Source organism: Trichechus manatus, unplaced genomic scaffold, assembly GCF_000243295.1.
Source record: "Trichechus manatus latirostris isolate Lorelei unplaced genomic scaffold, TriManLat1.0 scaffold00030, whole genome shotgun sequence".
Classification (NCBI taxonomy): domain Eukaryota; kingdom Metazoa; phylum Chordata; class Mammalia; order Sirenia; family Trichechidae; genus Trichechus; species Trichechus manatus.
The window spans coordinates 2,043,588-2,057,858 of NW_004443966.1; the positions used below are offsets into that span (position 1 = coordinate 2,043,588).

The following is a 14,271-nucleotide window of genomic DNA, read 5'->3' on the forward strand; positions in this document are numbered from 1 at the left end:
CCAAAGTCACATACTCAGTGGAAGAGCTAGGGTCTGATCCTAGGTAATCTGGCTCTAGGACCTGCGCTGGGCCACTACACTATACGGCATGGCTTTCATGTACTTTGGTTCACTGCTGTATTCCCTAGCATCCTGTAGGCACTCAATAAATAACAAGTGAATGAATGTAACTCCAACTACCAAAAAAACAAACCCACTGCCATCAAGTAGATTCTGACTCATGGCAGTACTTGAACTACAGGGTTTGGCATAAAAAAGGTTTAAGTAAAGAAGAACGAGTCTGTAAGAATTTGGTAAAGGGAGAGGAGCTGTCTGAAAACTAGATAAGAAAGATGGAGGACAGGGACAGAATACTCAAAGCACAAAACCATCCAAAGTCTAGTAATGAGAGTATGGGAGAAAAAAAGCTTTCTAGCATATCCAAAAGTAATGAAGGGTGGTCAACAGTAAATAAAGACAAAGAAAGGCTGCAGAGAAAAAGAAATAGATCAAGTGCAGTTTCATCTTTTAAGTTTTTAGAAACCTATGCCCTATTGTTCAGTCTCATGAAACTGGAAAGGAGATACTACTTCAAATGTTCCCACTGTCATGACCCTCCAGAATTATATTTAGATAAATAACCTTTCCACTTCTAACCGTTATTATTCTATGTGATCTGGTCAACATAATTCACTATTAAACTGCTTTAAAAAATCAAAATATTCTAAAATTAGGTTGTGATGTAACTGCACAAGCCTGTAAGTATACTAAAAACAACTGAATTATACACTTAAAACTGGGGAGTTTCATGGTATGTAAATTGTCTCAATAAGCTGCTTTTAAAAAAATCAGAATCCACATAAGTGCTTGATAATTAGTTATAAAATTAATTCTAAATGGAGGAAATTAAACAGTTCATACACAAAACTGTAAACAAAATATGGCCCTTTTCCCTTGAACTCTTTATTATTCGAGTTGCACTTTTTAGCAAATGTTCTCAAATGTAGTGTTACAACAAATTCATGATGTACGTTACAAATAATTAGTTTCTAAATGATAAAGCACCCAAGTCTGTGATGATACACTTTTTTATTGTTATTAGGAGCTGAGTTCAGACTATCTCTGAAATATAACTTTCACTCATTTGCATCCTAATATGCTTTGCATATAATCCTGGATTTGCATACAGAAGACTTACAGGACAGTTCATACTAAGAGGGTGTTCATCTTTCATTGTCTGTCAGTGGAAGGGAGGGCAGACTGAGAACTACTATTCATAGACTGCTGTTGCTGTCAGGTGCCGTCGAGACCGTGCCGACTCATAGTGACCCTATTAACAACAGAACAAAACACTGCCCAGTCCCGTGCCATCCTCAGAATTGTTATGCTTGAGCCCACTGTTGCAGCCACTGTGTCAATCCACCTCGTTGACGGTCTTCCTCTTTTTCAATGACCGTCTACCAAGCATGATGTCCTTCTCCAGGGACTTGTCCCTCCTGATAACGCATCTAAAGTACATGAGATGAAATCTCGCCATCCTTGCTTTTAAGGAACATTCTGGCTGTACTTCTTCCAAGACAGATTTGTTCATGCTTCTGGCAGTCCATGGTCTATTCAATGTTCTTTGCCAACACCATAATTCAAAGGCATCAATTCTTCTTCAGTCTTCCTGATTCAATGTCCAGCTTTCACATGCATATGAGGCGACAGAAAACACCCTGGCTTGCGTCAGGCGCACCTTAGTCCTTAAAGTGACATCTTTGCTTTTTAACACTTTGAAGAGGTCTTTTGCAGCAGATTTGCCCAATGCAATGCATCGCTTGATTTCTTGACTGCTGCTTCTATGGGTGTTGACTGCGGATCCAAGTAAAATGAAATCCTTGACAACTTCAATCTTTTCTCCATTTATCATGCTGCTGTTTACTGGTCCAGTTGTAAGGATTCCTGTTTTCTTTATGTTAAGATGTAATCCATACCGGAGGCTGTAGTCTTGGAGCTTCATCAATAAGTGCTTCAAATCCTCTTCACTTTCAGCAAGCATGGTTGTGTCATCTGCATCCCGCAGGTTATTAATGAGTCGTCCTCCAATCCTGATGCCGCGTTCTTCTTCGTACAGTCCAGCTTCTCGGATTATTTGCTCAGCATACAGACTGAGTAAGTATAGTGAAAGGATACAACCCTGACGCACACCGTTCCTGACTTTAAACCATGCAATATCCCCTTGTTCCGTTTGAACGACTGCCTCTTGAACCATGTACAGGTTCCTCATGAGCACAATTAAGTGTTCTGGAATTCTCATTCTTCACAACGTTATCCTTAATTTGTTACGATCCATAGAGTCAAATGCCTTTGCAGAGTCAATAAAACACAGGTAAACATCTTTCTGGTATTCTCTGCTTTCAGCCAAGATCCATCTGACATCAGCAATGATATCCCTCGTTCCACGTACTCTTCTGAATCTGGCTTGAATTTCTGGCAGTGCCCTGTCGATGTACTACTGCAACTGCTTTTTAATGACCTTCAGCAAAATTTTACTTGTGAAAGTAATGATACTGTTCAATAATTTCCACAATCTGTTGGATCACCTTTCTTTGGAATGGGCACCAATATGCGTCTGTTAGATTGCTGTACTGTGTGGGCTTGCGTGTTGCTGTGATGCTGGAAGCTATGCCACCGGTATTTCAAATACCAACAGGGTCGCCCATGGTGCACAGGTTTCAGCGGGGCTTCCAGACTAAGACAGACTAGGAAGAAGGACCTGGTGGTCTACTTCTGAAAAAATTAGCCAGTGAAAATCTTATGAACAGCAACGGAACATGTGTAGATCACTGAGTTGTTTTTCCAGGACCGCAATGGGTCATAGGCACTACAAACTACCGCCTGAAGGCCAAATCCTGCTAATAGTGGGACAAACCCTGCCATGTCCATTCATTTATATACTGTCTACGGCTATTTTCCTCATGTAGCAGAACTGAGTAGCTGCAATAGAGACCCTGTGTCCTGCGAAGCCAAAAAGACTTCCTAACTGGCCCTTTAAAGTTTGTTGATTCTCGAGTTATAACATCCCATACTCTCGTGCACATCTGATCACTGTTACTGTGTGCGTGTAACTATCTTTGAACGGCTGACCATGGGTGAATGCAATGATAACTATGTACTATGCACTTACCTGATGACTTTACTATTTTCTCATGACTGTGAATGAGTTCTTTAGGTCACTGAGATATCAACCCTTTATTTTATTGCAAAATAACTTTCTCCAAGGTTGTCTGCTACTGCTTTAAGGAAGTCACAAAGACATCTAAAGTTACAGGAAAAGAAGCTTGTGGGAAAGAACAGTTTGATGATGCTGAGAGAAATAGGGTATGTGTTAAAATAAACTCCCTAAGTACTGGGAAAGGGTTGAATCCAAAGTAAGAGAATAAAAACTGCCCCTGGTAATGGAAAAGCACATGGATACAGGAGTCAAGGTACAGGCTGAATGAGGTACACGAGAGATCTCACATTAAACATCCTAGTTCTCCTCATGAACCCTAGTGGTGTAGTGGTTAGATGCTACAGCTGCTAACCAAAGGCCTGGCAGTTCGAATCCACCAGGCGCTCCTTGGAAACTCTATGGGGCAGTTCTTCTCTGTCCTACAGGGTCGCTATGAGTCAGAATCGACTCGATGGCAACGGGTTTGGTTTGGTTTTTTTTTTCCTCATGAAGTAGCTGTTATTCCCTGAGTCAATTCAGGGGGCACAGTCCTCTCCAAGACTGCTACTGGGGAAGCTCTCAGTCCTGTACCCCAGCCTCCCCCCATCCCTATTGCCTCTTTCTTCTCTATTATTTTACTTACACTCTTTCTTCTATCTTTGAAAATTAAAACTTAGATGAAAAGACTGTGCTTGGTTGACTGAGACCCCACCCCACAGTCAGGCAAGTTTTGTCCTAAAGTATTCTCCTCCTATCATTCTCCTTATTGCAAGGTTCACTGCCATCAACAACTCTGAACCCAGTTCCTGCTGGTGGGAATAAACATCTCCAGCAAGTCCACTGTTAAGTGTGTTTGGACCAACAGCTCATCCCATGATTCTTCCAGGTTAAGGTCACCATCCTGAATTTTGACAATAAAAATATTATGTCCTCACTGAATCCCTCCCTCATATAACTCTGTATTTGTTTATACCACTGATTACAACATAACTGCATTAAACAAAATCTTAGACTTTTGTTAAATTCAATGAATAATGCACACTTCTACCACACAAGACTGTGTTAAAGGGAAGGACAGTGTCTTAGGACTTTTTAATCCTTCTATGCCTTGTATGTAACCAAAACTCTTAAAACCAAACCCACTGCCGATGAGTCAATTCCGACTCATAGCAACCTATAGGACAGAGTAGAACTGCCCCATAGGGTTTCCAAGGAGTCGCTGGTAGATTCAAACTGCCGACCTTGGCTAGCAGCAGAGCTCTTAACCACTGCGCCACCAGGGCTCCACGCCTTGTATGTAGCAGACATTAAATAACTTGAATTCCGTTTTGCCTGACCACTTGAATCTGTAAATTTAGGATTAACCTTTGACTTGCTCACTTCTTTTGAAACTTTTGTGTACAGAATTTGCTTAAATGCTGCCGCTTGAGAAAAAGGAATCATGAATTTAATAACCTGACAGTTAAATTTTAGATCACAGACTGCTTATCTACACATACGATTAACAGATCTAATGACTGTAATCAAATTAGGGAAGTGATTCAGTTACACTAACTGACGCATCTTGTCCAAATCCATTTCCCAGTCTCCCAGAAGCACCAAGTTCACTCCAAACAAGATGAAGTGGATTCTTATCCAAGTAAATGTTTAAAACTTCATATATACTACAAAAACAACGACAAGTCTTTGGCTTCCCCATACACAAATAACATATTTTATTGTGTACTGTAAATAACTGATTATGGCCATGACTGCTTCATTTTGGGTAGATGCACTCGCTGAATTTCTGTGAATTTTACTTATTAAAAATGAGAATGTTTTATTTATATTCAGTAAAAACTCACTAAAATGGACTCATCTCAGGTAAGACCAGTCTAAACTACTGGAAAAAAAATTAATTTACACAACTTGGATCACTGCTGCCTGGAAAGTGGGGAAAGTTTCATGGAGGCAGTGCTTCATGAGTTGGATCTCAAACTTAAGACGCTTGTATCAGCAGAAAAAGGAGAAAGGTTCTTAAGGTAGCAAGTAAAGGGACCAGCACAGGCATAAGCAGAGAAACAAGATACTGAAAGCAAACAGAAAGGGTTATGAGTAGTTCAAACTGAAATAGCCACTTACTACAGTCATCCTCTGCTCTCATCTTGTAGCTACTTGGCAGAACAAGGTGATCAAAGCAGGAAAACCACAGAAAAATTAAAAGAATACTAGTAGAGAGAAAAAGAAAAGAAAAACAAACCCAAGTGCACTCCGTGTTTATAGCCCAGCAACCCTTACCCTTCCAGATAACCAACAGTTCTTATGCTTTATTTACAACAGAGCTTCAAGTACTAAAAACAACTAACTTCAGAGAGAAAAGGGGAGGCAAGCGCAGGGCTGCTCACCATCACTTCTCAGTCCCCTGCCCTTGGCAGGCATCACTAATCAATCAGATGTAGTATGCAAATTCAAATCAATCTGCTAATCCTGTGTTGGAATGCATGTAAAGGTATCCTCTGTTTGAACACTGCTATCCAAACTCAGAAAACAAATGAACTCAGATAAATTTTTTTTGAGTGTGGCTATCTGGAGAAGATGGTATTTCACATTACATGAACTCTTGCCTTCCAAAATTCTGAGACATAACAGACTGGAATAACAAGGTATGCATCTCTGACATCTCACTATCCAAACTCAGGAACCCATTGGAAATTCTAATAGCAAGGACTATCTCTATGTTTTTAGTTTGTTCTCAGATACGAAGAATATAAAACCTCACCTCTCCACAAAACTGTTTGAATATATGTAGGAGTTACTGTAATAGATGTCTGGAAGATGTATCACACATAATTAACCAAAATGCACTGTGTTTTATATTCACGGTACGTTGTTAGGTGCCATCGAGTTGGTTCTGACTCATAGCAACCCTATGCACCACAGAATGAAACACTGCCTGGTCCTGCGCCATGCTCACGATTGTTATTATGCTTGAGCCCATTGTTGCAGCCACTGTGTCAATCCATCTCACTGAGGGTCTTCCTTTTTTTCGCTGACCTGTACTTTACCAAGCATGATGCCCTTCTCCAGGGATTGGTCCCTCCTGACAACATGTCCAATGTACGTAAGACGTAGTCTCGCCATCCTTGCTTCTAAGGAGCATTCTGGTTGTACCAGAATTTCATGGTATATAATCCATGATACAGAAAAGATTAAATGCCAAAACACACACTCTATTTACAGTCTCAAGAAAGAAAAATCCAGTCATGTCTTAAAGTTTTTATTCACATGGGTTAAGGCTGAATGCTAATTATCCTAATCTCACGGTCAGCAATCAAGGGCAGGAAGGTCCTCAGAGCTTACTGTTCCTTGTTTTTTATCCTGCCCAGAGCAGGAAGATTATGCCTCCTACTGGCCCGAGCCATTCATCTTTAACCCAAACTCTTAGAACCCTCCAGAAAGCAGAAGACAAAGCAACTAAAAGACTAATGGCAGAGACTGACTGAAAAGGAGGCACCGCATAAAAGTTTGAGTAAAAAGGTTGTTGCCATTTTCAAGTATCTAGTTTGCTCAGTATGTGGAGTAAACCACCTTACTATCTCGTTCTTTATAACTTACGAAGAACATTTGGTCATAACTACTCAATAACATGTCTAATCTAGACAAAAAGGTGTGATGCTCAACCTCACACTAAATTATTCCGAAAATAATATGTACCTTTTCCATTTACGTAATTAACTTTATAACATTCACCACTGTCTTTATATATTACATTATCACTAAAAGAAAAGATTCCTATGTGAAGTGCTTGTAAGTACTGAGCGCCTCTTTATAAACAAAAGAAGCACACAAATAGTCCCCCTACTGCAATCCCTCAACTAGCAACTAGTAAACTCCTCAACAGGGATACTGCATACATAGCATTAAATATCTTTATATAATCAGTGGTAGCTCTTAAAATAGTTTAAATGCAATACATGTTCAATAAATATTTGCAGACTGAATCTCACATAACACAACCCTTGCACAAGGTAGCAATAAGAAATAACACCTCCAAATAGTCCACCTGGGCTAACACCCAAGACACACTGACAAGTCATTTCTGTCCACTGAAAATGCTGACTGCCTGTGACAAGTTAAATCTGTTAATCTTTTACTGTGCTTATGGTACGCTTTCTTACTGCAGTCAATATTAATTTAGTAATAGAATCATAAAAATTTAAATTAAAGGAACTTGCCAGGTTATTTAATACAGCCTTCATTTTACAGATGCAGAAACTAAGGTCTACTTTTCCCTCAATTAATACTTCGACACTTGTTATCCCTTAGTCTGGTCCCTAACTGAATAAAAGAGAAGTCTGACTGTACATTTTTGCTTAGGTTAATATTACAAATGAATGGGCATTCCTCAAATGCCAGTCTCTAGCACAGTACTTGTATATCACAAGTACTCAGTTAAGTACTTACATACTGTTCTTCCTTAAAGTATCCAAATTTGAGTAAATGACAACCCTTGTTTTATTTTCCTTTGAACAATTTTAGCGTGCAACATTATTTTTCTAATACAAAAAGCAATCTGATGTAAGTTTTTACTCAAAGCATATCTTTCATAACAAATAAGGTATGTCTGTTTTTTCCTACAACTCTGAAGCTCATTTTCCCCAATGACACCAAAAACTAGTAGTGAAGCAGAAACCAAATCAATTTTTCACAAACCAACATTCAAGACACTTTCCAATGGGGAAAGCAAACTGGTCTACTACTTATACATACACATATTCAGCTAAATGAGGCTAAAAATCAAGGGGCCTGAAATTGCTCAGATGTCTCTGTGGCCAGTAAGGAAGACAATTTCATCAGTTTCAAACCATAGAAGAGGAAGTATCTGCCTTCTTTCTGGAATCGTCTGGGACATAACCTTCACAGCTGGCCTAGATACGGACGAGCAAAAACCACTCTATGTCTTTTGTGTACTCGGCATAGGAGACAGGCCAAATGCAAGCGAGGTGGTATGTCAACCAACCAAGCACAAATACATGAAAGCTAGCTGATGTAGTGCTCATTCTCCATTTTAAAAGCAAAGACATCTTAGACATATGGTTAAAATAATCTCTAAATTTATAACTGTCTAATAAATATCTCCCACTTCAATGGAAGGAATAGTAATTATTTCTTGGACAGAGTTAATAAATTGCCTGACCTAGAACCGAGGATAAAATTGAACAACTGAGCGTCAGGATCTGGGACAAAACTCAGGACTAATATGGCATCACTATGTAAACCTATGGATCACCATACCTTGGTCACTGTAACTAAGATGGAAACAAGAGACGTTTATTATCATCACAATAAACAAGAAAGTAAAACAAAATCGCACAATGTGGGTTTAAATTATAATTTAGAAAACATCTAAAATGGTCCATATATATGAATTCTACTTTGGTCATAAATCTAAATATAAAATCTAAAAGATTCAGAAGTGTGTATGCCGTATGGGAACCCTGGTGGTGCAATGTTTAAAGTGCTCAGCTGCTAACTGAAAGGTGGACTGCTCTAATCCACCAGTTGCTCCAAGGGAGAAAGACGTGGCAGTCTGTTCCCGTAAACATTGCAGCCTTGGAAATCCTATGGGGCAGTCCAACTCTGTCTTAAAGGGTCACTATCAGTTGGTACTGACTCCAGAGCACACAACAACATGCCTTACAGGACTGAAGGGAAAAAAGGAACTCTGGCCTAGCGCTACTTCTGTTGTTGTTGTTGCTGTTGTTGGGTGCTGTTGAGTTGGTTCCAACTCACAGCGACCCTATGTACAATAGAACGAAACACTGCCCAATCCTGAACCATCCTCACAATTGTTTCTATGTTTGAGCCCACTGTTGCAGCCACTGTGTCAGCTCATCTCGTTGAGGGTCTTCCTCTTTTTCGCTGACCGTCTACTTTACCAAGAATGGTGTCCTTCTCTCCAGGCACTCGTCCCTCCTGATAACATGTCCAAAGTATGTCAAAGTCTCGTCATCCTCCCTCCTAAGGAGCATTCTGGATGTACTTCTTCCAAGACAGATTTGTTTGTTCTTCTGGTGGTCTACAGTATATTCAATATTCTTCACCAACACCGTAATTCAAAGACATCAATTCTACAGTCTTCCATGTTCAATGTCCAGTTTTGCATGCATATGAGGCAACTGAAAATACCATGGCTTAGGTCCGGCATACCTTATTCCTTAAAGTGACATTTTTGCTTTTTAATGCTTTAAAGAGGTTTTTCGCAACAGATTTGCCCAATGCAATGTTGTTTGAATTTCTGACTGCTGCTTCTTCCATGAGCACTGACTGTGGATCCAAGTAAAATGAAATCCTTGACAATTTCAATCTTTTCACCGTTTATCACAATGTTGTTTACTGATCCATTTGTGAAGTTTTTTTTTTTTAAGTTGAAGTATAATCCATACCAAAGGCTGTAGTCTTTGATCTTCATCAATCAGTGCTTCAAGTCCTCTTCACTTTCAGCAAGCAAGGTTTTGTCATATGCATACTGCAGGTTGTTAAAGAGTCTTCCTCCAATCCTGATGCCATGTTCTTCTTCATATAGTCCAGCTTCTAGGATTACTTGCTCAGCATACTGACTGAGTAAGCACGGTGAAAGAATACAACCCTGACACACACCTTTCCTAATTTTAAACCATGCTGTATCCCCTTGTTCTGTTCCAATGTCTACCTCTTGGTTTATATAGACCAAACACTACTTCTATGGTCTGAAAATTAATCAGAAGACTCTGATAGCTTCCCTGTCATTCAGTTTATCTCTTTCCATGAAGTGGGTATAAAAATGACACATCTTATAGGACTGTTTTCTAGAAAAGTCTGATAGGTCTTACCTGGAATTAAAAGAATTACATAAATAAAAATAGCAATTGATAACAACTGATTCTTTTAAAAAATCCCTGAATTTGTTTGTTAAGTAAATACAGTATTAGTCAGAATATTTTCTACAATAAGACATCAGGGTTTCTTCTGAACGCCTAGATAAGTTTATTGCCTTTGTTAACAGATATGTTAATCACCATGTAGGTATTCTTAAACATAACTAATCACAAACAGGCAGAAGAGATCACAAATGGAATTTTTTCCATTTTTGCACAGCAAATTTACTCTACCAGAGTTCCAAATAAAACTGCTTTAAAAAGGAAAAGCACATTAACGTTTTTGTCTAAACAAAAATTAGTAATTATCTTTTTTAAAGTTTTTACTGTGAAAATACTGAGAGACAAGGTGAACGGAAAACTTGCTTTGATATTCTTTTTTTTAGGCAATGTAAGAGGGGTTACCTAAATGGAAGGTTGCAATGGTTCAGAGGTTAGGTTGTGGCTTTGCTGTAGGTTGCCAGTATGAGTTTTCATTTAGAAAAAAGGCATGGGGTTCCAGTTTTCTTTTCTTAAATGAAAATGTTTATATTAGAATTGTTTAGAAAATACCAATAACATTCTTCTAGGATATTCAATATTAATACACACCTCTACAAATAAGTCTCCTTCTAAGTGAGGTGTATAAGTGACTTGGACCTTCGTCTATGGAGTGGGAATGTGAAAGGTCAGAAAAGGTACAGACTTTTTATCCTGGGCTTAAATTGAAGGTATTCAAAAAAAGATTACACAGGCAGCACAACACTATCAAATTAGCAGTATCTTTACTTTTCTAGAATTACCTTAAAAATACATCATATTCCAACTCATAAGAAATATAGTTTCCTATCTCGGTAAGTACCATGGTTTCAACTTTGAATACTTTTAAATCTTTTCTTTTTCAAAGACACATTTAATGCTTGAAATTACAAAGGACATACTTTTATCAAACTCCATTTCAGTTTCACAAACAGAATAAATTAATTATGAACTGAGATAATAAATAGCTCATTGTCCAGCTAAAGGTCTACATCACATACTATATTTATATTTGTAGAGTAGGAGGTCAAGTACAGACTTGTTTGTGATCTGCAAGTCCAATAATTTAGAAACTATAATCAACCTAAATGCAAAACTCATTTGATAATTTTTAAATGCCACATTTCTTTCTAATGTAATTAAAAATTGTTATTAGTGGTGGTACCAAGGGATGATATAGAAAGTAGCACAAAACTGATAACCTCCCTGAACATTATCAGGTGTGAAAATATCTGGTAAAAAGATATTACCTTAAAATCTGTGAAATGAGGTACTTACAGAGCTGCAATCTTATCTACTAAAAATGACTTTAATACAAATACACTATTTCTTAGAAGAAGGTGGCAGTAAAGGAGTTTTCATGTTTCAATGTATTTTAAATAGTCACTTGAATAATGTAAATCTAGTCTTGGGGAGCAGGAGGTATGAGGACATATATTAAATATATCCATTAATATTGTTTATTCTCAAATCTTAAATGCAGTATGAAATCATTTTTGCACATAGGATTTCTGGTGTTGAAAATTAAATGCAAGTAAGTATGTCGTGTTCGATTTTAAAATAAATACATGAAATTCCATATTTGGAGATTAAGATGTTTGCCGTCCATTCACTAGCGTTTCCGAGCAGGTGCCAAAAATTGAAGTCCACTCAATTCAGGAGTTTTTCTAGGTTAAACTCATCGCACTTCAATTGTAACGGGAATGTAAATATAAATTATCAATGCAAGAATAAGAAAACCACATGGTTCACCAAAAACAGCACTCCACTATCATTGTTGTTCAAATTCTTCACCCAGTTGCCTACACAGCTCACTCTTATTTTAAAAACATAAATGAAGGTTCCTTTTTCCTATTGTTCTCATAATACTAAAACACACATTATTAATTAAACTTTTAAAATCTGCCTTTCTTAAAGATGTAAAATCCAAGATAATTAGTTCAATTTAATGATGATTTCAGGGACACCAAGTTACATTATGTTAATAGAAAAAAAATTAAAACTCTGGTTTTGTGGAAACCTTGAAGGTAAGCAGGAAATCAGGCATCTCTTAAATTACGGCTTGAAGGGGGGGAGGGATAGTTATCTGAAGAATAAACCCCCCTACACACGCACACACACACACACACAAAAAAAAACCAAAAACAACAATTGTACTTATCTGACCCACAGGGTCGCTATGAGCCGGAGTCGACTCCAAGACAACGGGTTTGGTTTTTGACCTATTCAAGCTGTCACAACATGACTTGCCAAAGCCAAAAAAAATTTTCCTATAAAATATTTAAACTTCATTTTAAAATTAAAACTGAAAGCAAGATACATAACTGCCAATTACCGTGCAGTATGAAACTATTAACGTCTGCATTGACCTACTTCATATTAGCATCATAACATGGATGCATGCCAAGAAAATAATGAAAATTACTGTATAACAAACTTTAATTTTGTATTTATAAATTGTCCCAGTTTTTAAGTGTGTAAATATGCAATACCAGTTGTTTTAGAAAACGTTTGCTTTTAAAATTGTTATATAAAGTATGCAGTTTTGATATTTTAGTAAGTCATAGTCAATGATGGACCTGCAGGGTTTCATTTTCAAAATCAGAGCTTTGTTTACACCACATTTAAATTCTATTTTTCCACTTCTATCAAAAAAAAAAAACTCTTACACCTAATTGTAAATATTCTTTCCATTTTTAAAATCGTGCTATACTTTTAAAAAATGTCAGTTAAGAAAGAATCCTACAAAACAATGCATGCAAGTTCATGTTCAAAGCACATTTGCAATGGCTCTAACAGAAGATGAACTTAACTCGGTGTATTTAATTATTAAAAGACTGCCACCGTCTTTAAGAGTGCTCAATCTAATGCTGAAACACTTGAAATTCTCCTACAAGAACGTACAGGAATAACAAAGGATATTTTATCTACGGCTTCCAAAAAAGGCACAAAGTGGCAACACATTTATTGGATTTCCCTTTTATAAATTAAAAAAATCACTTCATACTACAAACTACCCCCTTTCCAAGTAAAATATTTTCATACTAAAGAAGAACTTTCTTCACAATTAATGCAAAGTATAAAGTGTCTGCAAGGGAAATTTAATCTTAGAATAAAGGAGGCAAAAGCATCCAGAAACAGCAGCTAACCCAACTGAGAGGAAGAGACACATTAGGTTTTGTGCTGCATATTAATATTCTTACGCACAATATCTGTTTGATGAACATTCATAACACACTTCTTCCTCTAAGACTGCAAAAAGGAGTAAACACATTTCACATTTCCCAGTCCCAAATTCATGCTACCATCATGCAATATGACTTCATTTCTACCCCTATTTCTCTGGCCCTAGGTGAAAAACACGACCAACTCGTTTCTCTCTCTCACAATTGAGGAGGGGAGTCGAAGCTTTTTTTGGCTCAGGAGGCCGGGGGCTGAGGCGAAGTCCCCACACCCCGAGGCCCCATAAATACGCCCTCGCCTCTGGAAACCCACGTTCAGCGAATGCACCAGCCGCCTCCTCCGCGCCCCCGCCCCTCTGCAGCATTCAGAAACGTGCCCGGGCTGCTGACCCCCGCGATGGAGGCTCCTCTTACCAGATGGAGTTCTTGATCTTGTGTTGCAGCGCGCTGGCCTCCGTCCCTGGCAGCCCGGGCACAAGGGCTGGCAGGGCCACCCCCGAGTTGGGGGCGCTGGCGGGACGCTGCTGGTGGGCATCGGGCTGCTGTGGCGGCGGCTGCTGTTGTTCCTCTGCCATCGCTGCTGGAGGGGCGGCGGGGAGGGAGGGAGGAGGGGGCGCGGGGACGGGAGGACGAAGGGGCGAGGAGGAGGAGGAAGGAAGCTGGATACGCTAGGCCTTCACCCCGGGGCTCGAGTGAGTCGCTTTCGCCTGCCGCCCGGGGGACATCACCGCGGAGACGGCGCGTCTGCTCGCGGCCCGGCGCTTCACCGCGGGAGAGCCATGGCGGCGCCCCTCAGCCCCCCGCCCGCCGCCGCCTCCTCCCGTCAGCGGCCGGGGCTGGGGGGTGAGGAGGGGGCGTCTGAAGACAAGGGGGGAGGCTCCCCCAGAACCCAAGGAGAACGGGTCCTCGGGGGTCTCCGCGGCCCAGCCTTCCCTCCTCGCCCTGGGCTTTCTACTCCGGGGCCCAGCGCTGCTGCAGCCCCACGCTCGGCTCCACGCCG

The 14,271-nt window shown here is 39.5% G+C and overlaps 2 protein-coding genes across 2 annotated transcripts in view; one reads left to right on the plus strand and one right to left on the minus strand.

The window, feature by feature from the left end:
- The window catches only part of RFX7 (regulatory factor X7), a 123,649-nt gene extending 109,803 nt beyond the window's left edge, over positions 1-13,846 (minus strand). Inside the window, exon 1 of the mRNA XM_004374595.3 lies at positions 13,686-13,846. Coding sequence (XP_004374652.1) covers positions 13,686-13,846 — 161 coding nt within the window. The remainder of the gene's footprint in view (positions 1-13,685) is intronic.
- Positions 13,847-14,050: 204 nt separating this feature from the next.
- The window catches only part of TEX9 (testis expressed 9), a 120,519-nt gene continuing 120,298 nt past the window's right edge, over positions 14,051-14,271 (plus strand). The window contains exon 1 of the mRNA XM_023729851.1: positions 14,051-14,114. Coding sequence (XP_023585619.1) covers positions 14,051-14,114 — 64 coding nt within the window. The remainder of the gene's footprint in view (positions 14,115-14,271) is intronic.